We start from the raw sequence: 26075 nt of genomic DNA on the forward strand, positions 1-26075 counted from the left end.
TGCAAGTGGCTTCATGAACTGCAGGTAGCAGACATTTTGCCAGCACAAATTCTGTACTCACTGAAAAGCCAGCAAGGGGGATGAAGGTAGAATTCAAATGGAGAGGAGACCTCCAGCAGCAGCAGGTGGCAGAGCAAGGCAGGGCTAGGTGGCAATCACACAGCAACTGCTGTGCGGCTGCACCTCTCCTGCAGCATGTGTATAGAAAGGCCTGAAGTGTGTGTGTGGAGGGGAAACCACCCAGCCTCAAGAGCTCATTTGTCGATACAAACACTTCAGATAAAAGCCCTGAAGGAAAATGCATGTTCCTGGGGTGCTTCTGTAGTTTCAGTGCAATGTTTTTCTAAGACAGCATAGAAGAAGAGAAGGAATGATTCAAGTTGCACTGCAAAATTTCTCTTAAGGTAGCCAGAAAAGAAATCTGTTTTTTCTAGTCTATATAAATGTATAACTTTGAGTGGGGGGGGGGGGTGTGTAAGATGAATTATAAGGCTGATTCATGGCTGAATTCACCTTTGGCAGATGGCAGCAGATAAGACAGACAACACTAAACCAGCCCTTCACCAGGTAGTTTTCTGCTAGGAACCACAGAAGGGGAACTTGCTGGCCCACTCAAGAAGTTACAAACAGTCCATAGCAGTTCTTCAGTTATGTCATCAGGCAGGGCATGAGTACACAGGGCAGGGGTAAGTCTGCAAGCCAGCCTGCTGTGACATCAGAGCATGCATGCAGGGCACATGGTCCTACCTGTGCCGAAGGGCTGCCTGAGCATGAGCTGGCTTGGTGTTGAGCGTGAGTGAAGCAGCCCAGCATGGAGAACAGAGCTCCTGCCAGACAGTTACCACACAGCCTGCAACTGCTGCAGCTCAGGCTTGGGGCATTAAAATGCCTCTGCAGTCCTACTTCACCTCAGCTGAGAAGTGGTAGCTTCTGGAGATTGCCCTTTAGCAGGACTGTGTGATCCTTCCCAACCTGTCTCAGGGCAAAGGCAAAAGGAGGAGCTTCAGCAGCTGCCAAAAGACAGCTGATACTTAGCAACTCTCACAGTTACACCTGGCCCTAAGACACAAAACCAGGGGGATGCAAAGGTGGCTGTAGCCTGTCTGCTTGCAAAGGGAAGTTTATTTAATTGCTGGCTTACTCATCAGTCTTGTGTTGGTAAGGAGATAATTGAGGAAGGTCTGTGTCCTGTTTGCCTGTGGCACTGAGCTCCTTTTCAGACTGACGTTCCCTGGCATTTCTCTGTAGCTGATCTGATCATTTCCTAGCATCTGTGTTGTGAGTTTATCTACAACAGAAAGCCTGGCTGTGCTCTGCAACCTTTGCACACTGCCACTGCTGAGTGCCAGCTTTCTTCTTGCAGGAACATTATCTTAAATGTTAAGCTTCCTTAAAGGCTGTTTGGCATCAGCCTGCGTTGGGAGGCAGCTGGGGCAAGGCAGCAAGCTGCTGTTTCCAAAGCAGAGCTGGGAGTAAAGCTGGACCAAAAGCAAGATGCATAGCATGATGGACTCTGACATTTCAAAGTCCAATGTCTATCTATTCAGAAACAAATCAAGTTGCTACTAAAATGTCATTAATGTGGCAGCTGCTGTGAAATTGCTTTTCTCATACAGAAATGACCTCTGGGAGGTGCTGCTGTGTGAGGAGTGTGAGTATGCCCTGGCCAGAGGCTTCATGGACTGGGCAGACCATGAGGAGCTGCCTGAGCATAGCAAGGAGCAGGGTGAAAAGCTGACAGAAGTTACAGACAGTGCCACAAAGAGTGGTCCAGTTTCACAGCTGGTTAAGGACAAGCAGTGTGAGAGATTGGCAGGCCTCATGGATAACCAAAGGGAGTACTAGGCTGCTTTTGGAGATCAGAGTCTAGAGAGGCCACCAGTGCTGGAGGCAACCCAATCAGTAACACAGCTAATGAGCAATAAGGTGGAGAGAACAGAAATATCAAATTTGGCCTCACTCTGGGACCAAAGAGGAGGAGTAATTAGAGGCAGTTTGTTCATTTGGGAGTGAGCAATGTCAAAGAAAGTCGGTGTGCTTGTCTTGCTGAGCCCTGTGCTAGGTCACCATCACTTTGTCTCCTTGTTAAAGCCCTTACTTAGCTATTCTGTGTGCATAATTTGCTGCTGAAGTGGACAAGCAGGTGAGTAGGAGACCCCTGCCTGCCAGAAACCGTCTGAGCTGGTGCCTGGCTAAGGGGCATGGGTTCAACCATACACCATGGACTAAAACCCATGACAGTGTTCAGGAGGCAACATCCATCCTGCTCAGCTGGAATGAAGGAGCAGGAGCAGGCTATTGGTGCTCATGGTTCCACAAGTGCTGCCTGTTTGTGGGTGCTGGTGAAGGCACCAGCACTGGTGCCTGTGAAGGGCATGCACAACCTTGCAGCTGGTGAGCACTCACCTGAAGGGAGGAGCATTGGCCACAATAGGCCTGGAACAACTGCTAGGTATGAGAGCACCTCAACCCAAGACATCACCTCTAGTGGACCAGAATGACTCATGGAATGGCTCAGGTTGGAAGGGAGCTTGGAGATCATCTCCAACCTCCCTGCCATGGGCAGGGGTACCTCACAACTAGACTCAGCTGCTGCAGGCCTCATCCAGCCTGGCCTGGAACACCTCTCTGAAATTGTCTGTGCTTCAGCAGGGACACTTTATGCAGAGAGCAGCTCAGGAATTTATAACCTTTATAACTTTTTCCCTCTGCTCTTCATTCTTCTCCGGAAAAGAAGATAAAAGAACTCATCACAGACAGGCATAAACCAGCTGTCAAAACTTAGGCTGGCAATCTATCTGGCTGAAAAGACAAAAAAGGCATAGCTTTTTCTGTACAGTGAGATGTTACTCAGGTTTTTACAAGCCCTGGGAAGCTTTCTTCTTGTTGGATCCGATGAGTCATTTGTCAGGCTCCTGGAGGGCTCTGCTTTGGTGTGGGAGCTGCAGGTGGGCTCTGGGGCTGGTGCAGTCAGCTCCCAGGGGGATGGTGGGACTCACACCAGCTTTGGGTTGAATTGTACTTATTGGGAAAGTGTTTTAACCTTTATGAATTAGTGTTCTCTGATGGGAAAGAGGAAACTGAACTTTTTGTCAAGGTTTAGCGGGAAAGAGTGGGGAGAAAGAAAAGGAAATCAGATCCTGAAAAGAGAGGCTTGCCCCATGTTCCCCCAAACAAGCATAACTGAATAGAGTTAACATCCTCCAGCCACAGAGTGATGTGACTTGGATCCTTATGAACAACTGGATCTGCAGTGATGGGGAAAGGGAGTGTGGAAAAACCATGTCATGATCTCATGACATACAAAAGAATAAGGTGGAAGGGAAACATTGGCATTTAATCATTGAATCATAGAATGGTCTGGGTTAGAAGGGACCTCCAAAGGTCATCCAGTCCAATGCCCTCTGCACTCAGCAGTGACATCCTGCACTACATCAGGTTGGCAGCGCACTGCCGAGCCTGAGCTTGAGTATCTCCAGGGATGGGGCCTCAACTGCCTCCCTGGACAACCTGTTCCAGTGTTCCACCACCCTCATGGTGCAGAACTTGTTCCTAACATCCAATCTAAATCTGCTCTGCTCTAGTTTCAAACCATTGGCCTTCATCCTATCACTGCAGGCCTTTGTAAACAGTCTCTCTCCATCCTTCTTGTAGGCTCCCTTCAGGTACTCGAAGGCTGCTATTAGATCTCCCCAGACCCTTCTCTTCTCCAGGCTGAAATGAGTGTTAGCTCTCTTAGGTGGTGTCTTATGGATTGGAAAGTCTGTGACCAGGACTTGAAAGCCTTCATGATGTAAGCATTGCTTTACTGAAAGTGAGAGATCAAGCAGGAGAAAAGAAACACACACCTTCTTTTCCAGCCTGTCAATCAGCTTCTGGAGTCTGTTGATCTGGGTCATCCACTGGCTGTCTTCCTCAATCCAGCCTTTGGAAAACAGAAATAACGAACAGTTACACACGTTACTAAATGCTGGAACACAGCTTGTACACTGGTTTTAATTCATAAAGAACTTTAGCCCAGCTTGCCAATCACTTTTGCTTCTGATGTTCACTTAGGTGTAGCTAAAGGGCAGCATGATTTTGACTGGATGAATTGTTTAAGATGCAATTGAAATCCAATACAGAATGAGAACTACATTCTAGATTGATGCCAGTGCTCTTGAAGTCATGCTGGTACTTGAAGAAAGAAATTGCTCTCCTCTGCAGATGGAACCAGCTCATGACCTGAGCAGCTTCTACTCAGAATGCAAAAGCATCTTTGGGGGTGTGTGGGGGTCACACGCGTGCACACGTTTGATTTCCTTACGGCTTGAGCTACTACCCTCTGTATTAAACGGAAGACTGGTTTCTGCCACTAAAGTATCTGAGTTAGTCAGCATGTCTAAATTGAGTTTTTGAGAGGAAGCCAGGTGTGTGTTTGTGTGTATCCGTGTGTTTGAAACGCCTTTACACTATGAGCACCATACCTGTGCTAAACTGAGGGCTGGTTGGCACCAGGCTGTTGTTCCTCTGAAGCCTTCGAGCTGAGCGTTTTCTTGGCCACTCGACCGAGAGCACTTCTGGTTTTGTTGGGCCTTGTCTGCACAGAAACACAGGAGATTGCATGAGGTGAAACACATGGGAGTGCTCCCCTCACGCTGTTCTCACAGCAGTGCTTGCTTGTTCCCTTTTGAAGGATCAAATGAGAAATACCTGTTGAGACCACTGAAGTACTTGACAGGCTTTCACCATTAATAATAAATTGTGTTTGGGTTGGCAGTCATTAGAGAAGTTAAAAAGAGGAATAAGATGGCTTAAACAATCTCAAGGTCCCTGTGTGTCCGTGGTGTGGTTCTGCCCTGAGCTAAGGAACTATTTACACCAGGTCTTCATTTACAGCAGTTTCATAGCATCTCTGCAGAGGAACTGAGGCCACAAGAACAGCTAAAGGTGAGGTATGGACACCAAAAAGTGACTCCTTCAGCCTAAAGATTGACAGGATGAACAGCAACGTGGATCTGCTCATAAGGAAGGAAAATCTATGAGAATTAGCTGGTGTTGGGTGGAGGACAGATGCATTGCTGGGAGCAGTATGGAAACAGAGCAGATACAGAAGTTCTGTTTGTACTGTGATGATGGAGTCACAGGAGCTTGAGGGTTTGTGTGGGGACTGAAGATTGTCTGCAGGGCTCTTCCTCATCATCCAGCTGGAGAGCAATGAAGGAGCAGGACTGCAGTTATATTTGAGCACTTAGTTGGATGAGTGGTTGCAAAGAATATTAGACAGCAGCCTAACCAGTTCAGTAGATAATTCCCAGGTCATTGCTTGGGAAAGCTCTCTAGTCTCCTGAAGCACAGAATGAAGGCTCACCAAAAATTAGAATTTAGAATTAGAATTGGAATTAACCAGGTTGGGAAAGACCTTTGAGATCATCCAGTCCAACCTATCAGCCAACACCATCTGATCAACTAAACCATGGCACCAAGTGCCTCATCCAGTCCCTACTGAAACACCTCCAGTGATGGTGACTCCACCCCACTAAATGAAGATGTTTTAGGGTGGCATTTTCTGCAGCATAAAATCCCTTGGCAGCCAGCCAAATTATGGTCTTTCCCCATGATGAACACTCTTAAATTAGTTCAGGAATGTCTTAATGGGATTCTGATTTGGACAGTTTGCCCCTGAGTTAAGTTAAATACAACTGAAGATGTAAGCTCTGGGGCACCTGCACTAGGGAGTAACTCATTTTCCAATGCTACCTTGGAACAACTGTACTGATAGAAGTGGAGAAAGGACTCTAGACAATGTGCATGCAGAGGAGAGCACTGGCAGCAGAAGAGGTGTTCACATCACCCAGCTCTATGCACCCAAAGTAAACAGACTGTGTTACTCAGCTGGTCTTTCTACACTGTGTTTCTAGAGGGTCTGTCTTAAAAGGCAACTCAGAGAAGAAGTCAGTGATTACTCCAGAGGGTGTAAGAGAACCTAAGTTAGGCTCCCACTCTGAACCCACTCTTCAAGACTTCTTTCTCTCCCATCAGTTGTGTGGGGAACCTGGAGCTGTATGCATGAAGGAGGGGAGGTCTATAATATGCTCACACTCAGAATCCATCCCAAGCCTTTCAAAACCTGCTTGATTCCTGCAGTCAAGTTTCTGGCACAAAATCACAGGGTGTCATTCAGGTGCTTCAGGAGTTCCAGAACCAGCATCCAATAATAACAACAAAAGACATTTCCAAAAGCAAGAATGGGGAAAACAATGCCTTTTACAACAAGCAAGTGCCGAGGTCATCTTTGTCCTTCAAACACAACAGCTTGTGTTTTGCTTTCCCCTTTGTCTTTCACAAGAGCCTACTGAGGAAGAGAAATCCATAAAGCCACTATCTTTTCAAAACTGGTTTCATCCTTCATCCTACAAACTCTTACCTCTGAGGTCATGGTATCAAATCCAGCTTGGAATTTGATATCAAATCAAACTCCTTGGATGGATGTAGGTTACCCTGGTGACTAAGAGTTTATAGTGTTAGATGCTAAGAAACACCATGGCCCTATGTCCTAGGAAGAAGCTGTAACAAGCTAGAGCCTTGCTATTTCTCCTCTTAACCTTGGCATCCTTGTGCAACCAGGAATGGAAACCAATCCTAAAGCCAGAAGAAACAACCAAGGAGATAATAAAACTGTCTTGGTAATTTCAGAGCTTTTCACATTGCAGTGCTCTGGTTTCAGCATTTGATATTAAATAGTCAATGGATTTCAGAAGAAGTCAAAGGAGAAGAGCCTAGGATGTAACAAAATGGTCCTCCTACATACAACCCACCCCAGGATTGTATTGGAACCTGCTTGTATTCAATTTCAATTCCTATCAGTGAGTTCCCATATGGAATAAAAACTGTATCTGTCTTTCTGTTGTTATTCCCTACGTCAGGTTGCTGGGTGAAATGCAAAATGGTTTTGGAGGTCCATGGTGACCCAGCTCCTCCTTCACTGCAGCTGGGCAGCAGGTTTGCTCACCTCTCCTGTCGAGTCTGCTCCTCTGTGGTTTCCATGGCACACTCCAGGGAGCTCTGGAGGGACTGAAGCTGGTTGAGTGTTTCCTTCAAAAGAAAGCGAGTCACAAACTGCTCCAAATTAGAAGCTTCCTGGTAGTCCTAAACCAAACCAAACAAACAACACAAAAACAACACACAAAAACCAAGGATTTGCTTACTGGATTAGAAATATGTCAGGGAAGATTCAGACTTCATTCAGAAAGGAAGCAGCTTGGATGGTTTCATGTTTATACATCGCATAAGCAACCTCTATGTTTCTGGGCAAAGAGCTCTGAATTTCCAGACATAGATCCTGATCCCTTCTCAGATCCCTTCGCTGGAGACTTTCAAAACCTGCTTGGATGCAGTCTGTGCAACCTGCTCTAGGCAAACCTGCTTTAGCTGAGGGGTTGGACTAGACAGTCCCTAGAGGTCCCTCCCAACCCCCACTCTTCTGTGAATCTGGGGTTAAAGATCATCTGGAATGGTCCTTTAGTGCCAGCTTTCAGTGTGTGGGTGCCAGTGACAGAGAGGACACACAGAGATGGTCCTGGCTGGAAAATGCCCCTGTAATGTTGGCAAAAGGGAAGGCGGGAGGCAGAGCATAAGGGTATGCTCTTCAGCTGGTGAGAAAAGCTAACTTCAACTGGGTGTTATGACTGATAAAAGACACTGTGGCATCAGGATAACTCAGAAGCAGCTTTTCCTCTATCAGACAGCTCCTCGCCTGAGAGATACAGGCTGGATGTTAGAAAAAAGTTCTATACAGAAAGAGTGATTGCACATTGGAATGGGCTGCCTGGGGAGGTGGTGGAGTCACCATCACTGGAGGTCTTTAGGAGAAGACTTGACAGGGTACTTGGTGCTGTGGGTTAGTTGCTTGGGCGGAGTTGGATTGGTTGATGGGTTGGACGCGATGATCTTGAAGGTCTCTTCCAACCTGGTTTATTCTATGTATTCTATGTATTCTATGTATTCTCTGGGAAAAAAAAACAACCTCAGAGACTTCAGAGCTATGGAGTCTGATGCCCCACAGACACCCTCCTGGTTTCCAGCTGCTGCCCTAGAAGAGGGTCTCATCCTGCCCCGGGGTCTCCTGGAAGTCCTGCATGCTATTTGCCAGGCCTTAGCAGACATCTTGGGCATCCTTGAATATCCCAGGTTTTCTAAAAGATCACTAGATGCCTGTTGGAACCCCTCAATCCTTCTGTATTGTTGACTTCATTTCATAGGAAAATTCCATTTGGGGTGGTTAAAAGAGCTTTTGCCAGTTTCCTGAGCACTGAGTAGTTCCCAGCCACCAGCAGGTTGCATTTCCAATAAGCTACAGCAAGACTAAAAATAAAAGTGATAGAGCTAAATTGTCCTCACTGAATAGCTAACAAACAGCAACAGTTCCCTGCCTTGATAACTTAAGGAAGGAAACTCAGTCTCTAAGCTTCTGATTTTCAGTATTCACAAGTCAATAGAAGCAAGATGTCAAGCACTTGAAGGGAACTGGTCTGGCTTCATCTATCTGTGCACATCATTCCTCAGTGACAGACTTTATTTCCTGTGCTTCAGGCTGGCAAAGTTTCTCCTCATTGTATTTATGTGTGACTGTAAGCAACAGGCTGCAATAAAAATGCAGCTTGCTGAAAATGTTTTGTTTATTTGGGTAGTAAAAAAGTTGAGATGATGTCTTTTAATTAAATATGCTTCTGTGTTTTGTTCTAAAAGGTGTCAGGAAACAAGCAAACAAAAGGCTCACAGAAACAAGCCTTCTGTAAAGTTCTGCTGAGGTTTTCATTCTTAATGCTTCCTGCACATAAGATGAAGAAGTGAGATGAACAGAACTACCCAGATTGCACTTTGATCAGGAAAGTATCAGCCTGGCAGGTACAAAACACCCAACCCAACTGACACCAATGATTAATTGGTCCTCACCACTCCTGTATAAGCAACTCATGCAGACTCCCTATCTTCAAGAGAGAAATGAGCAAATATCTAATGCCACACATCCCTCTAAAAACCCTCAGATTTGTGCTTCCCTTCCTTGTGCACAGATAAAACACAGGAGAGCAGCTTCAAAACAGACAGGCTGTAGCTCCCCTAGCATCCTCTGGTAAGATGATTTATGTATTAAAAGAGTGCTGCTCACAAATGCAGCTCAGCCTTCCCCCTGCTGAGAGATGCTCCTGGCTGTATCTGGTTTCTCTGTATGTTTAGCTTAGCACCTTCCCGTCAAGCAGCAGAACATGAACCACTCTCATGCCTCCAAAGGCTGCCTTCCCAGGTGCTGTTTGGTTTGGATAAGCTGAAAGGATCTGAATACTGAGAAGAACTGTGGTTTCAAAGCTTCTTGGATGCTCTAACACACTGGAATATTTTCTCCCACAGATGATATTTTCACTTTCAGATAGCACAGGACTAGAAAATGGGAGATTAGGGGGAATGAGTTTAAGCTGAGGGAGAGTAGGTTTAGACTGGACCTTAGGAAGAAGCTCTGCAGTACAAGGGTGGTGAGACTCTGGAAGAGGCTGCCCAGGGAGGTTGTGGATGCCTCCTCTCTGGGGGTGTTCGAGGCCAGGCTGGATGAGGCTTTGAGCAACTGAGTCTAGTTGGGAGGTGTTCCTGCCCATGGTGGGGAGGTTGGAGGAGATGATCTCTGAGCTCCCTTCCAACCTGAGTCATTCTGTGATGCTATGATTTGACTTATAGGCAGCTCTAAGGTCCCTCCACAGTATTCTCTTCTCCAGGCTCAACAACCTCAGCTCCCTCAGCCTCTCCTCATAGCAGAGCTGCCCCATTCCTTGGATCATCTTTCTGGCCCTCCTCTGGACTCTCTCCAACAGCTCTGTGTCCTTCTTCTGCTGAGGACACCAGAACTGGATGCAGCATTCATGGATTAGCACAGGCAAGAAAGGGAAGAAAAGTCTCTTTACTACAAACTCGACATGTTAGGAGATTCTACTGTCTTGTTCTGTATACACAGAGTCAGGAGGGTTTATAACAGAGGGGTTTCAATTTTTCAGACATGCTGTTCAGCTTCTCATTGAAGCCTGGCACATCTGCCTTTTTTGAGGTTTCCTTGGAAACTGAAGCTGAATAATTTTACTAAGGCTCCAACTTCCCAGCTGCCTCCCATGCAAAGTGTCTACTGAGTGTGGGCAGTCTGAATTGGTAGGAAAGGGAAGGACAGGTGGGTGTAGGAAGGGCTGAGTGGTGATGGCTTATCTGCCTCTGATGGACTGGAGAAGTAAAATCCATGAAGTCCCAAGTCCCTGCTTTTCCCCCCAAGGTATTTAAGACTGATGACTCTTGCCTGCCTTATCTAATGGTAGTCATTAATACACTTGAAGGCATTAAAACCTTTTACCAGCATGTTTTCTGCTTCAAAAATTTGGATGATTTTTCCCAATTCAATCTATTCCCCACATTTGGTGTGGGACAGGGAACCCTCTCACAGTATCACAGTATAACTAAGGTTGGAAGAGACCCCAAGGATCATCGAGTCCAACCTGTCTCCACAGACCTCACGACTAGACCGTGGCACCAAGTGCCACAAGTGCCATAGTGTGACACTGTGTAGAACATTCCTGTGGTCGACTGAATTTCCCCCCCAGCATTCACTTTGCCAGCCCAGCTCAGTAGGAAGCAAATGGAAGCTGTGTTTACAGGCAAAACTACAACCTAGAATGGAATGCAATGAAGATGTGCAAAATATACAGGAGTTACAAGATTGACAGGGATTTACAATTAATAAACAACACAAAAAAACCCTGGTCCAAGGGGAGGGAAGCTGTCCCTCTGCCCTCCCCTCCCACCCCTTGTCCAAAAGGGAGAAAGGAGCAGAGAAAAAGTAGCTGTTAGACTTCACCAAAACAATGCAGCCAAGGCCAGGCAGAAGCAGGTTAGCAATCCCTTCAGAGCACAGAGAGAGCAGAGAAGGGATCAGAAGAGGGAAACATTGTTTTGGTACAGCCAACCTTATGGCAGATATCTCTCCAGTGAAATTGTTTAGAATTATCTTTGTTTATTGTTTAGAATTATCTTTATTTTCCTTTTCACACCCAGTAGTGATTGATTAACATTTTTCTACTTTTCTGCTCAAAATCTGTAACCAAATCTTAAAGGCACAGCCTCAAACTGCCACAGGCCCTCACAGCACTGGGAAGAGTCCAATGGGATGGCATGTAATAAGTCCAAGTGCCGGGTGCTGCACTTTGGCCACAGCAACCCCATGCAGAGCTACAGGCTGGGGTCAGAGTGGCTGAGAGCTGCCAAACAGAGAGGGACCTGGGGGTGCTGATTGACACCCGCCTAAACATGAGCCAGCAGTGTGCCCAGGTGGCCAAGAGGGCCAATGGCATCCTGGCCTGTATTAGGAATAGTGTGGCCAGCAGGAGCAGGGAGGTCATTGTGCCCTGTACTCTGCATTGGTTAGGCCACACCTTGAGTACTGTGTCCAGTTCTGGGCCTCTCAGTTTAAGAAGGACATTGAGAGACTTGAAGGTGTCCAGAGAAGGGCAACAAGGCTGGGGAGAGGCCTTGAGCACAGCCCTGTGAGGAGAGGCTGAGGGAGCTGGGGTTGTTTAGCCTGGAGAAGAGAAGGATCAGAGGTGACCTCATTGCCCTCTACAACTACCTGAAAGGTGGTTGTAGACAGGAGGGGGTTGGTCTCTTCTCCCAGGCAAGCAGCACCAGAACAAGAGGACACAGTCTCAAGCTGTGCCAGGGGAGGTTTAGACTCGAGGTGAGGAGAAAGTTCTTCACTGAGCGAGTCGTTCGCCATCGGGATGTGCTGCCCAGGGAGGTGGTGGAGTCACCGTCCCTGGAGGTGTTCAAGGGGAGATTGGACGTGGCACTTGGTGCCATGGTCTAGTTGTGGGGTCTGTTGGGACAGGTTGGACTTGATGATCCTTGGGGTCTCTTCCAACCTTAGTTATACTGTGAGACTGTGAAAGACGATTTTGGTTCTATCTGCCCTGTGAAACTCTGCAGGCTGAGCTTTACCAGCTTCACCGCTTTGGCAGGCCTGGATTGTGCTACAAACACGGATGTGGGGAAGGACTCAAATATGAATTATGACTTTATCTAGACAGGAGAAATGCTGCATGCATGTTCAAGGAGATCAAACATACAATGTACAGAAAATGTCACCATTTTTACTTACTTTCTTTGTCTTGTCCATAGCCTTCAGTATGGTCATGTTTAAGTCTTCCAAGACAGAAAGAACATTTTCATACTCTCCCAAGTGCTGGGAGAAGTATTCTAAAAGAAGGAGAAAACCCACATCACCTATTAATGACCTGAAAAAAATCATCATTATTCCATTAAGCATCAATTCTACCAAGCTGAGCTCAGTCATGGTACTATTAACTATTTACATGTGAAAAACAAAGAAGAGTTACAATGAAAAGGATCTTTTTATATTTAAATGCTGTATTATTTCCTCTCAAAAGCATTCCTGGACTACTTAAAATGCCAAATCACTTTCAAAACATTTTCTTTCAGTAAATGATTTGCCACACTGACAAGGAAAAAAAGTTAAAACAGAAGTCTGAGAGCTGGAACAGACCTGTTTTCAAAATATCTACATTCTCTTTCCAAACTGGACTCCAGTCTCATAGCCAAGTTTATTCTTTTCCCAGTTATTTAGAGGAAATGAAGTTTTCCTGTGTATGTTCTAAATCTGGTTACATTGATACAAAAATGAGCAATTCTGGTAAAGCCCTTGGAGGAGTAAGCTCAAATGGGGAGAGGAGAGGAGAGGAGAGGTTTGGAGAGGTTCGGAGAGGAGAGGTTCGGAGAGGAGAGGAGAGGAGAGGAGAGGAGAGGAGAGGAGAGGAGAGGAGAGGAGAGGAGAGGTTCGGAGAGGAGAGGTTCGGAGAGGAGAGGAGAGGAGAGGAGAGGAGAGGAGAGGAGAGGAGAGGAGAGGAGAGGAGAGGAGAGGAGAGGAGAGGAGAGGAGAGGTTCGGAGAGGAGAGGAGAGGAGAGGAGAGGAGAGGAGAGGTTCAGAGAGGAGAGGTTCGGAGAGGAGAGGTTCGGAGAGGTTCGGAGAGGTTCGGAGAGGAGAGGTTCGGAGAGGAGAGGAGAGGTTCGGAGAGGAGAGGAGAGGAGAGAGAAGAGAATTAACCAGGTTGGAAGGGACCTTTGAGATCATCGCGCCCAACCTATCACCCAACACCATCTAATCAACTAAAGCACCAAGCACCCCATCCAGTCTCTTCCTAAACACCTCCAGTGATGGTGACTCCACCACCTCCCTGGGCAGCACATTCCAATGTGCACTAACTCTTTCTATGAAGAACTTCTTCCTAACATCCAGCCTAACTCTTCTGTGAGTTGGGGTTAGCTGAGACAAGTTGCTTCTCCCTGGGAAATGAGAAGAGCCCAAGCTGGCAGGGTGAGCTTCTAGTCCCAGCTGCTGTGACTGTCTTTTCAACACATGTGGTGCATGCAAAATACCTGTGGCAAAATTCATGGAAATAAGTTGAGATGCAGGATGTCCTTGTGTAGCTGCCCAAAGCAAAGGACATTGTAACAGAAAGAGCTGGCTGGCAAATCAAGGGATTGCAGCCAGATGAGAAGGAAAAGCTGGGGTACCGTGACCTGAGTTCCCATTTGGTTGATGCAGCAAATACAATAGAGGGAGGCAAAGAAAGGAAAAAGTGTGGAAATTAAGGAGGGAGGGAAGGAGGGAGGGAAGGAGGGAGGGAAGAAGGGAGGGAAGGAGGGAGGGAAGGAGGGAGGGAAGGAGGGAGGGAAGGAGGGAGGGAAGGAGGGAGGAAGGGTGAGCATGAAAAACAACATCTAAATGGCAGAGAGGAAGAACAAGAATGGCCAGGAGCTTTTAGAAGTACTGACTAGCGATGCTTTGAGGCTTTTAAGAGGTCATCCCGAGCTTCTCAGGGCAGTCATGAAAGCATAAGGTGTCAGGAACACTGTGATGCAGCTTCTCTTGTTGAGAGGCTGAAGGAAATGATTTAGAATGGAAAAGTATTGTGAAGTGGTATCCTGGAAGTGAAGCTTCATTTCTCGGGGGAACAGAGACACGTGTTGAGCAAACTCAGTGCCAGATTCAGAGAAGAGCCTAGTGGCAGTCTGTGAAAGGTGTAAAAGGCTACTGAAGCAGCCCCTGTTGAATCCAAACAGGCAGTTGAGGGAGCCAGTGCTGGGCTGACCCTCTCCTTTGGCCCGCTTGAGTTAGCTGGCGGGGTCTGAGGTGCAGAGCAAACCTGCCAGCCTCCAGCACAACACTAACAGCAAGAAATCCCTTGTGGAACAAACCCACCCCTCTTCCTTGGCTGCTTTTACACCATTGTGGCCAGGTGCTCGATCAGCACAAGGTGTCAGAGTGCAGTCCACTGCATCTGGGTTCCTTGTTGTGCATTTATGAACCACAGGCTGAGGAGCCTCTCGGTGAGCTCCTGGCCACTGGTGCAGTGATCCCATGGGTAAGTAAATGAGCTGGCATCCAACTTGCCAGTATTTTCAGCTTTTATTGTTGACCATTGGAAAATTCATCAGGCTACCATCAGAAACAGGCTGGGTTTGACAGCTGTAGCTGCTCTTTGGACATTTTGTGGGAGGGCTTGCAGAAACTTACTCTGAATTGCTTCCTGGTGCAAGCAGCACTCTCACTTCAGGTGCTGTAAGATTAGCTGGAGAGCAAAGAGGGTTTCACAGCCCAGAACAGGGTAGTGAAATGGGGACCTGGGCCAAATCCTAAGCCTGGAAGGATTAAGGATGATAGAAGTTGACAACTGCTGGTCTCACTGGCTCAGGTTGGAGAGCAAGGATTTTTCCTCCAGTGGGGGACTAATACGACAATCTCTTTCAAAACTGCCAAAGCACTCACACCTCTGAAAGTGATCAACTAGCTAGAAAAAACCAAACCATCCTTCACATGAAAGGCAAATGAGATAAAAGTGATCTGCCTTTACATCAGAACAGGTCTTGAAGCTCAGAGAATGTAAAATATTGATTAGGAAAAATATTTTCAAAGTAATTTCTGCAGGTAAGGGATGACAGAGCCTGAAAAGATTACCAACCAGCTGCATTTTCCCAGGAGTTCTTTCAATGGGAATTATTTTCTGTCTGAGCTACAGAGATTAAACAGGAAAAAAGTATTAAAACCCCATCCTATCACATGGTGTATCCACTTGCACAGGGCTGCTGCCAGCACAGATTATAGTCTTGCCCCCGAAAGAACTTACCACAGAGCTCTTCTGTGTCGAGATTGCTGAAAAGAGAAGAGTGTGGAAGGTTAGTGAGCTTAGGAATGCTTTTCTGATGAACTGCTACATAGCAGGATTCAAAGATTAGCCTGACTGGGATATGAAGCCTCCTTGCCTGGGCTGTAGCTGGAGCTGTGAATGCCTGGCCCTTGCTGGCTTTGCTCTGCTGCAACATGGAGGCTTGTCCTAAGCCAAAGGCTGCAGTGGGGCTGCAGCCTTTCTGAAGCTGGCTGCTCCCTTCCCAGTCACGTTCCCACTGGCACCTTCCTACTCACCAGCAACCCTCTTTGAAATTCCCTGCCCAGCCTTTGTGCATCATGGTGCAGAGTCAATGCTCCTCAGGCTTTATACATTTGGTCCCAGTGCTAGCAGAAATCCATCTAAACACCAGAAACTGCTTGGTTTGAGGTTTTCTTCCCCCTACCTGTGCTCTTCTGTGGCTGTCATGCTGGACAGCAGGGCTCAGAGAGCTTGGGAAGTTAATGGTCAGCCCAATAGCTTTCTCCTGTTTGCAATCCCCATTGTGCAATAGTGCTTCAAGGGAGAGAGTACAATAGGAGAATAAACCCAGACACAGCCCATCAGCACACTCAGTTTCTAGGACTTGCTGGCCATATAAAAGACTGTTTCAGTGGTATTCATTTCAGCAAAGTAAGTGATGTGGAAAGTATAGCTGTGTTGTCGTAGTCCCAGCTTGTACAGGCAAAAATGTTTTCTATACAACCCAAAACTGTTCACTTCAAAGAGATTTCATCTTGATCAACTTCTAAGCACTATCTTTCTGAGAGTTTAATAGTCAAAAGAAAAAGCATTTGACCTAGAGCTCGATTCTGATGTTAGCACATCGACTTTCTTCCAAGGAGGAGAACAAACTGATTATCAAAGAATCTCAAAAGCATGAATGTCTTATTTTTGTTTGAACCTTGCTGAGGGGGGAATATTGCTCAGCTGCTTGCACTGAGGACTCTTTTCACTTCTCTTCTTAATGGGATTTTTTTAATTGATCTTTTCATGATGCCACAGTGTTATCTGCAAGTCACCTCCACCAACACTGACTGTCATGCATCTGGCTTGTATTTCATGAGAGGCAGACAGAAACTGCAGGATCCTGGTTTGTCACAAATTTGCATACTCAAGGCTATAAAACCTTCTGAACATTTTTAATTGATGATATAGATGACATTTCCCCCACATCTTTTTTTAACTGCAGGTGACCTTGTCTGCATCTGAACAGGCCAGGCTGGATGGCTGCAAACGAGTCTTGCATCTGCTTTGTCCAACAACCTTAGTGGCAGGTGTAATGAAACTGATAGTATCACAGTCTCACAGTCTCACAGTATAACTAAGGTTGGAAGAGACCCCAAGGATCATCAAGTCCAACCTGTCCCAACAGACCTCACAACTAGACCATGGCACCAAGTGCCACATCCAATCTCCCCTTGAACACCTGCAGGGACGGCAACTCCACCACCTCCCTGGGCAGCACATCCCAATGACGAACGACTCACTCAGTGAAGAACTTTCTCCTCACTTCGAGTCTAAACCTCCCCTGGCACAGCTTGAGACTGTGTCCCCTTGTTCTGGTGCTGGTTGCATGGGAGAAGAGACCAACCCCTTCCTGTCTACAACCACCTTTCAGGTAGTTGTAGAGGGCAATGAGGTCACCTCTGATCCTTCTCTTCTCCAGGCTAAACAACCCCAGCTCCCTCAGCCTCTCCTCATAGGGCTGTGCTCAAGGCCTCTCCCCAGCCTTGTTGCCCTTCTCTGGACACCTTCAAGTGTCTCAATGTCCTTCTTAAACTGAGGGGCCCAGAACTGGACACAGGACTCAAGGTGTGGCCTAACCAATGCAGAGTACAGGGCACAATGACTTCCCTGCTCCTGCTGGCCACGCTGTTCCTAATACAGGCCAGGAGACCATTGGCCCTCTTGGCCACCTGGGCACACTGCTGGCTCATGTTTAGGCAGCTGTCAATCAGCACCCCCAGGTCCCTCTCTGTTTGGCAGCTCTCAGCCACTCTGACCCCAGCCTGTAGCTCTGCATGGGGTTGCTGTGGCCAAAGTGCAGCTCCTGGGACTTGGACTTGTTGAATGCCATCCTGTTGGCCTCTGCCCATCTGTCCAGTCGGTCGAGGTCCCTCTGCAGAGCCTTTCTACCCTATAACTGACCAACATCTGCTCCCAGCTTGGTGTCATCTGCAAACTTGCTGATGACTGACTCAACCCCCTCATCCAGATCATCAATGAAGATGTTAAAGAGGATGGGGCCCAGCACTGATCCCTGGGGGACGCCACTGGTGCCTGGCTGCCAGCTGGCTGTGGCACCATTCACCACCACTCTCTGGGCTCAGCCTCCAGCCAGTTCCTAACCCAGCTCAGAGAGCTGCTGTCCAAGCCACGAGCTGACAGCTTAGCCAGCAGTTTGCTGTGGGGGACGGTGTCAAAGGCCTTGCTGAAGTCCAGGCAGACTCCATCCACAGCCTGCCCCACATCCACCAGGCAGTCACCTGGGCATAGAAGGAGATCAGGTTGGAGAGGCAGGACCTGCCCTTCCTAAATCCATGTTGGCTGGGCCTGAGCCCTTGGCCCTCCTTCAGGTGCAGTTATTGCCTCCAGGATAATCTGTTCCATCACTTTCCCTGGCACTGAGGTCAGGCTGCCAGGCCTGGAGTTTCCAGGTTCCTCCATCCGTCCCTTCTTGTGGATGGGCACCACACTGGCCAGTTTCAGTCATCTGGGACCTCTCCAGTGAGCCAGGACTGGAGGAAAATGATGGAGAGCGGCTTGGCAGCTCATCTGCCAGCTCTCTCAGCACCCTAGGATGGATCCCATCCGGTCCCATGGACTTGTGAGTGTCCAGGTGGCTCAGCAGGTCCCCAACCAATTCCTCATGGATTTCTGGGGCATTACACTGTAAGAATAGGTGCTGAAGCTTGAGAAACTTCACTCTTAGATCAACAAACTATGTGATGGGAAAATGTGTCTGTGACCTTAAGGCTGCTCACTGTGGCATCAACTCTCACCTGTGTCAGACCAACCACTTCTGCAATTCAGCACTTTTGGAACATTCCAGATGTTCACTCCTTGAATGTAAACTGCAATACTGAAACTGGAAAATTCCCTGAGGCATAAAAAGCAGTGGCTGGCTAGAATGCTGTTAAACCATGGAATCATGGAATTGGTATGCTTGGAAGGGACCTCAAGGCTCAGCCAGTCCCAACCCCCTGCCATGGGCAGGGACACCTCACACTACAGCAGGTTGCTCACAGCCACCTCCAGCCTGGCTGCAAACACCTCCAGGCAGGAGGCTTCCACCACCTCCCTGGGCAACCTGTGCCAGGCTCTCACCACCCTCATGGGGAACAACTTCTTCCTCACATCCAATCTCAATCTACCCCTTTCTAGTTTTGCTCTATTCCCCCCAGTCCTATCCCTCCCTGGCACCCTCAAAAGTCCTTCCCCAGCTTTCCTGCAGCCCCCTTTGGATACCGGAAGGCCACAATTAGGTCTCCATGGAGCCTTCTCTACTCCAGATTGAACAACCCGATCTCCCACAGTCTGTCCTCACAGCAGAGCAGCTCCAGCCCTCTGCTCCTCCTCGTGGCCCTTCTCTGGACACCTTCCAGCACCTCCAGAGCCTTCCTGGCACAGAGGCTCCAGAACTGGCCCCAGAGCTCCAGCTGTGGTCTCAGCAGAGTGGAGCAGAGGGGCAGAATCCCCTCCCTGCCCTGCTGGCCACACTTCTCTTGCTGCAGCCCAGCCTCTGCTTGGCTCTCTGGGCTGCAAGTGCTCCCTGCTGGCTCCTGTTGAGCTTCTCCTCCCCCAGCCCCCCCAAGGCCTTTTCTTCAGGGCTGCTCTCCAGCCAGTCCCTGCCCAGCCTGTAGCAGTGCCTGGGATTGCCCTGTCCCAGCTGCAGTACCTTGCCCTTGGTCTTGTTGAACCTCATGAGGTAGTCCTGGGCCCAGCTCTGCAGCTTGTCAATGACAGGAGTTTGCTGTTATGATGCCTGCTCCTTGTTCATTGTCTCTACATTTTCTGCCCCTTCACATCCTCTGCCCTAATGCCTTCTCTTTGTCAAAACCATTCCTTCATTTCTCAGTGTGCAGCTGGATAACTGTTGTTTTGGACAGCCTTTCACATTGCCAGCCAGCCAAATTCACCCTCCCTTTTCAAATTTCCTATTGAAATCCTTTCTGGTCATTGTTCTTCTGCAGTGCCCTCAGCATCTTGGTAGCAAAATAGCAAGGGAGTGGCTGGGAGGCTTCCAGCCTTGCTGTCACCAGAGCATTGCTGTTTGTCCTTGTGACAGAGGCAACACAGCTGCAAATGGACTGCGAGTAACAATGGAAACCAATTTGGGGGCTGAATTCATCTTCACTTACAACTGAGCACCCGAACAACAAGAAAGTTACTGTCCAGAGTGATCTGTGCAGCAGCTTTCAGGAAGGCTGTGACAGAAAGAAATGCTATAAAGAGCAGGATTTCCAGCCTAGCATGCTCACAGGATTTCCTTCTCTGTTATAGAGAGCAGCTCCGTTGTCCCTGGCATCCTGTGTGAAGAGAATGCTGTTCTAGGCTGAGAAACTATAATTTAGTGTCACTGATTGTTTCATGCTCTGAGAAGTAATAACATACTGCTTCAAACAACCTGGGAATTCTTTTTCTGTGTACAAACAATTCTGAGCTCCCTGCAGAATGCTCCATAAGCAATTAAAGAGGTTTCAAACACATTCAGTAGTACAGGAGTGAGGTGCACACCAGAGGGCTGCCTCTGCAGCTCTGCACACGTGTTTAGAGGGGGCACCTGCTCATCATTTCTGTGGGTACATATGCCAGGGATGCTTCTGCCAAGACTGATCATCTGGCAACACTGAACATGCTATTTGCAACATTTGTTGGGTGACTCACACCCAGGCACCAGCACCTTGCTCAGGATAGGTACCCACAGCACACAATGTGCATTCACATCATGTCTGCATGATCACCTGTTAAATTCTGCTCTCACTTTGCTTTCTGACTACCAAATCACAGAATCACAGAATGTTAGGGGCTGGAAAGGACCTCAGGAGATCATCCAGTGCAACCCCCTGCCAGAGCAGGGTCACCTAGAGCAGGTCACACAGGAACACATCCAGGCAGGTCTTGAATATCTCCAGAGAGGGAGACTCCACAACCCCCATGGGCAGCCTGCTCCAGGGCTCTGTCACCCTCACAGGGAAATAATTCTTCCTCCTGTTTCCATGGAACTTCCTCTGCCTCAGCTTCCACCACTGCCCCTTGTGCTGGCATTGGGCATCACCCAGCAGAGCCTGGCTCCAGCCCCTTGGCGTTCACCTTTCATGTATTTGTGAGCACTAATGAGGTCACCTCTCAGGCTCCTCCTCTCCAAGCTACAGAGCCTCAGCTCCCTCTGTTTCTCCTCATAAGGAAGATGTTCCACTCCCTTCAGCATTTTCATGGCTCTGCACTGGACCCTCTCAAGAAGGTCCCTGAGGTCCTTCTTGACCTGAGGGGCCCAGGACTGGACACAATATTCCAGATGTGGCCTCACCAGGGCAGGGCAGAGAGGGAGGACACAGGGCTCTTGACACAGCCCTTCTAATCCACCCCAGGATGCCATTGGCCTTGGCCACAAGAGCACATTGCTGGCTCATGGTCAATCTTCCATCCACCAGGACCCCCAAAAGCAGCCCTTTTACCTGTCTGACTTTGTGTCCAAAATGAGCTACATTTAAAGGACTGTTACCAATACTCCAGCTAGCAGTGCTGGTCTCTGCAAAGCTGATGATACCTGATGCTCAGTGGCAGACACACAAGCAAGTTCACTTGAATGAGCTGTGGCAAAAGTGCCTATTTGTGGGACCTCTGAAAATGGTCCAAAATGTAGGGGTGCAAAGTAGCTGTGGTCGTGCTCTTGTTCTGCCCATCCCAGGCAGCTGTGGACTGGGGCCAGCCAGGGAGGAGGGAAGGTTAATGCTATTCTGTCCATCCACTGGTGTGAATCCACTGATCCACAGCCCCCTTCACTGCCCTGGCACACACCATTCTCTGGTATGAAAGGCACCTCAAGGCAGAGGTATCAGCAGGAAACCTGCATGTTTTTGCTGGGCCACAAGAAGCAGTGATGACATCCTTTCAGCACAGCATGGACTCTGGAATCTAAAGCAGGTCTCTTATTGAAGAATTCAACACCACAGGAGAAACCATGAACTAGCTGAATGTAGCAAATTCATTGCCATGACTCTCATAGCTGGAGAAGGGGAACTTTCTTCAGATCTCTCCTCATTCTCAGATATGAGAAAGATTTATTTCAGAGGCTTGGGCCAGCTCTTTTTTTAGGTCACACTTGCACGTCTCATTGCTAAATTTGGATTTAGGGAGGAAAGTTTGAGGCAGCTATCTCCTATTGTTAAGCAGAAGCATATAATTTGTGACTGAAAGAAGTTAAGTGTTACTTAGACTGTGCAAGGATAACTGAATAGTCATCCATGGACAATCTCAGCCAAAAAGCTGTAAGCTCTTTGCACATGAAAGCCTGCACTTCAAGTCATCAAAACAAGGCAAGAGCTCCGACATGACAGAGGGTGTTGTGCAAAGGAGTCTCATGTCTGCACTTCCATTTTAAGGATATTCTGCTTCACAGCTCCTTTGCAACAGCAAAGATCTGTTTTGTCCAGGTTTGTTCAAGGTTTCTTATCAGTGGAGGGAAAACTGCCTTTTGTCATCAGTAGGACGTGGTGCTGGGACAAGCCCAGGCATGGGCTTCCTGCCACAAAAAAAGGGAGAGAAGAAAGGGGCAGAACTGGGACAGAACTCCTAGGGCTGGTCCCTGGGGAGCCAAATTTCCTGCTGCCTTGAGAACACTGCTGCTCTTCAGCCTCAGGGTCAGCTAGGCTGTGCACCCTCTGAGCTCTCCAAGGCAGCAGCCAGCTTGGCTTTCTGGGCTCTGACACGAGCAGGGGGGTCACAGCTGCTTTAATGTGGCACATTTTGCTGCACTAAATAATTGACTAGCTCGCTTATGCTTAGCTCCAGGCCAAGTGATTTACTTCAGAATTGTCACTTACTGCTCTGCATGTGGCAGAGCTACAGCAGAGAACACAGGGCTTTTTCCTGGCTAACAACTCACCTGAAAAAGAAATCCCTAGTCCTTTGCATTAGGCAGTGATTCACAGGGATGCAATGACTACCCAGCTGGCCAGCCACCATACTCACCCCAGCTCTAACAGTCTCCCTGCTGTTAGAAGAGCCTTAAAAATACCATAAAAGGTTGTGGTGCATGCTCAGATCAGTAGAGAACTGTGCAAGAGTTGCAGAGCTACAAGTTTTTAGCAGAGTTTGAATGACACCAGTCTAAACAAGCAGATGAGAGGCAACATCAGGGTGGCTCTTTTGCCACAAGGAGCAAATACCAGTTTTCAGCCTGTTGAAGATGATAACATTTCAGCTGAAGTAGTTTATTCTACTCTGTTCTGTTCTATAGCAATAAAGAAAAAGATTAAAACCCAAACAAAACCAAAACCAAAACCACCTGAGGTTAAATTCTTTATTGTACTGCATCCAGTTCTGGAGCCTCTATGACAGGAAGGATCTGGAGGTGCTGGAACATGTCCAGAGAAGGGCCACAAGGATGGGCAGAGGTCCAACCCTAACAGTCCTATGATTCTATCCTCCTCTGATTGTTACAGAAAATAAAATGTGGGGGGTTGGTTCATTAAACTCCCTGGCACTGCACATGATGAGTTGCCAAACCTGCTGTGGCTCTCTGGGCAACCCAGAATATGGAAGGCCCTCAAACTACACCTACCATTGCTAGGAAGCCAATGTTCTGAAGAACTGACCTGACCTGACCTGGAACATTCTAGGTCAGCTCCATTAGGTGAGTGCAACTGAAACTACTCACTACCAGTTGCTTTTCCCAGTGTGAGTGATTCTCATTATTTCTGCAGAGAATTGAATTTCCCATTAAAAATAACCACTCACATGGAAAATTTCCAAGCAGCTCTCTTTGCAGCTGGCCTGTCTGGCCAGAGGATCAGTTAGCACCAGGACTGTGTAAATCATTTGCAGTGCATTTGTTCTGGTCAGTCATGAAATACTGAACTGCATAACCAACTCATTCTGACCAGCTTCTTGCCTTGTTCTCTGCACTTCATTTCCCAGATGATTTCTGCAGCTATTTTCTTGAAAAGCCTGAGAGTTACAGCCAAGAGCTGCAGTTAAATCTCTTGAGTTGTAGCAACCACACCTTTTTGATGTCAGTGCTGCAGCTTGGGCTTGAAATCCTTACCTAATCTGAAAGGAGTCTGGCAAAAAAGAAAGGGTCCAAGGCCAAGGTGTTGTTTTCCTAGTGCATGTTTTTGCATTTATTAATTCCTTTATAGAGAAAAAAAACCACAACAACTTCTCATTCACTTTTAGTTCACCTAATTAAAGAGCCTGCCTGTATCTCATGCTGGGTCTAATGTCTGGGGTTTTTTCCTCATTGTTCATCTATTCTTTTTCTGTGTGCTTGTACTGAACTGTGATAAGTGATCAATAGCATGAGACTCAAACATGCTTTCCAACTGAAACAAAAGAGAACCACCCAAGGCATAGGTAATGACTGTCCTTAGACTGCTGTTAAACTGCTGAGGATTTGTCACAATTGTCTTTCCAGCCAAAGCCTTGAAGGACAAACCATGGTCCCAGTGTAACATGCATTTCAGGTCTCAGTGCCTGGTACTAGGCTGCAGTTAATGAAGTGGGATGGGTTCCCAGGACTGTAAGGCTAATGCTCACCAACCTCTTGCTCACACACATCAAATTGGCATCCTTTTGGAGCTTGCTGTTAGGGTTGATGATCTCAGCATTTCTTTTTTGACCCAAGGGAGGAACTAGCACTCTGCCTATGAAGATCTGGGCAGGTGGGAGGGAGGTGGATTCACTTGGGGAGAGTCCTGCATGTGCATATTTGCACTGGGTGTCCAACCTCCCCTGCCAGGCAAAGCAGCCATAGAATATTCAGTGGATTTGCTTTGGGTTTTATTTCAGTAGTTCAACTAGCAAGAGGCTGAGTAATTGGATATGACATAGGTGTTTCAGATTCTTTAGCATTTCCTCTACCACCTATGTCCCAACTGCTGCTCCTGTGTCATTCTGTCCACCTTGGGCTGATGTCTCAGATGAGAACATCCTAAATGCCTTATTCCTGGGCAACAGTGCTGGAGCTTATATGATCAGAATTACTTTTTAGGTCCTGGTGACTTCATTGACAGTGAGGGAGCCTTAGACACCCTGCTGCCAGACAGACATGCAAACTGAGTGTCTCTCCATAGTGCCAAGTCCCATTCTTACACGTGCAGCACCAGCGGCATGACAGACTCTGCCACAGGCCTAGCTTAACCTCGGTGCTGCAGGACCTTGGGTCCTCCCCAAGTTAATCTCTGACTTGTGCAGAGTTTTATAGTTTTAACTGGTGCCACACACAAAGGCTTAATGGTCTGACCCTACCTTCGGCAGGCTGCCTGTGCCCTAGGACCAGTTCAATAGTCTAGCATCCCTCCTACCTTGTAGCTGTGGTCCTGGATAAGGACTTCCTTTTGCCAGTGAGACAAATGAGACAAAGAAGTCTGATTCCCCACTGACCCATATGAAACATTTATAGAATCATAGAATCAATAAGATTGGAAAAGACCTCAGAGATCATCAAGTCCAACCTATTACCCAACACCTCATAACAACTAAACCATGCAACCAAATGCCACATCCAATCCCCTCTTGAACACCTCCAGTGATGGTGACTCCACCACATCCCTGGGCAGCACATCCCAATGGCCAATCTCTCTTTCTGGAAAGAACTTTCTCCTCACCTCCAGCCTAAACCTCCCCAGGCACAGCTTGAGACTGTCTTCTTGTTCTGGTGCTGCTTGCCTGGGAGAAGAGACCAACCCCCACCTGGCTACAACCTCCCTTCAGGGAGTTGTAGACAGCAAGAAGGTCTGCCCTGAGCCTCCTCTTCTCCAGGCTAAGCAACCCCAGCTCCCTCAGCCTCTCCTCACAGGGCTGTGCTCCAGACCCCTCCCCAGCTTTGTTGCCCTTCCAGCATCTCAACATCTTTCCTAAACTGAGGAGCCCAGAACTGGACCCAGGACTCAAGGTGTGGCCTGACCAGTACTCAGTACAGGGCACAATGACTTCCCTTCCTCTGCTGGCCACACAGTTCCTGATGCAGGCCAGGATGCCATTGCCTTCTTGGCCACCTGGGCACACTGCTGGCTCATGTTTGGCTTCTGTCAACCAGCAGCCCCAGGTCCCTTTCTGCCTGGCTGCTCTCCAGCCTGTAGCACTGCATGGGGTTGTTGTGGTCATCAGTACTGCAGCCTGAATCCTCTTGAGATCCTCTGCATTTCTCTTAGTTTGTAACTTTGCCAAATCTTCTCATTATCTTCTGACACCTTTTCCCTGAGGATGCCATTAAGCAAAAACAATTTCCAGAAGGTTATGAGTGGGAGGAAGGAAGGGAGAAGGATAAAAAGGGAGGTTTACATTTGCAATGGCTGCTGAAACCTCTTTGCTAAGCCATCAACCATGGCAAGGTTTCCTGCTCTGCTGCACTATGAGCTATTCAGAGTTGACATGAAAATTAAGCAGGGGCAGATGTATCAGGGAAATACATCTGTTGTAAAAGCATTCCCCTCATGAGCCACAAATCTCAAACTTCCTGCATCCCTCTCTCCATGTGCAATCAGACTTGTGCTGCTGATCCTTTACTTCCAGCACAACTACTCAGGCAGTAAGACATGTAAATCATTCAGCTGTTTCTGCAGAACTGCCTTCCCTGCAGCTGAGCTGTGCTGCAATACT

General features: G+C 47.8%; 1 protein-coding gene across 2 annotated transcripts in view; it reads right to left on the minus strand.

Moving 5' to 3' along the window:
- Positions 1 to 26075, minus strand: part of NECAB1 (N-terminal EF-hand calcium binding protein 1) — a 54908-nt gene that overhangs the window by 12158 nt on the left and 16675 nt on the right. For both annotated transcript variants that reach the window (XM_054167408.1, XM_054167409.1), the window contains exons 4-8: positions 15210 to 15235; positions 12164 to 12261; positions 6992 to 7128; positions 4467 to 4579; positions 3849 to 3925 (exon numbers count right to left, since the gene is read on the minus strand). In XM_054167408.1, coding sequence (XP_054023383.1) covers positions 3849 to 3925; positions 4467 to 4579; positions 6992 to 7128; positions 12164 to 12261; positions 15210 to 15235 — 451 coding nt within the window. The remainder of the gene's footprint in view (positions 1 to 3848; positions 3926 to 4466; positions 4580 to 6991; positions 7129 to 12163; positions 12262 to 15209; positions 15236 to 26075) is intronic.

This window comes from Dryobates pubescens, chromosome 14 (assembly GCF_014839835.1).
Source record: "Dryobates pubescens isolate bDryPub1 chromosome 14, bDryPub1.pri, whole genome shotgun sequence".
NCBI classification, from domain to species: domain Eukaryota; kingdom Metazoa; phylum Chordata; class Aves; order Piciformes; family Picidae; genus Dryobates; species Dryobates pubescens.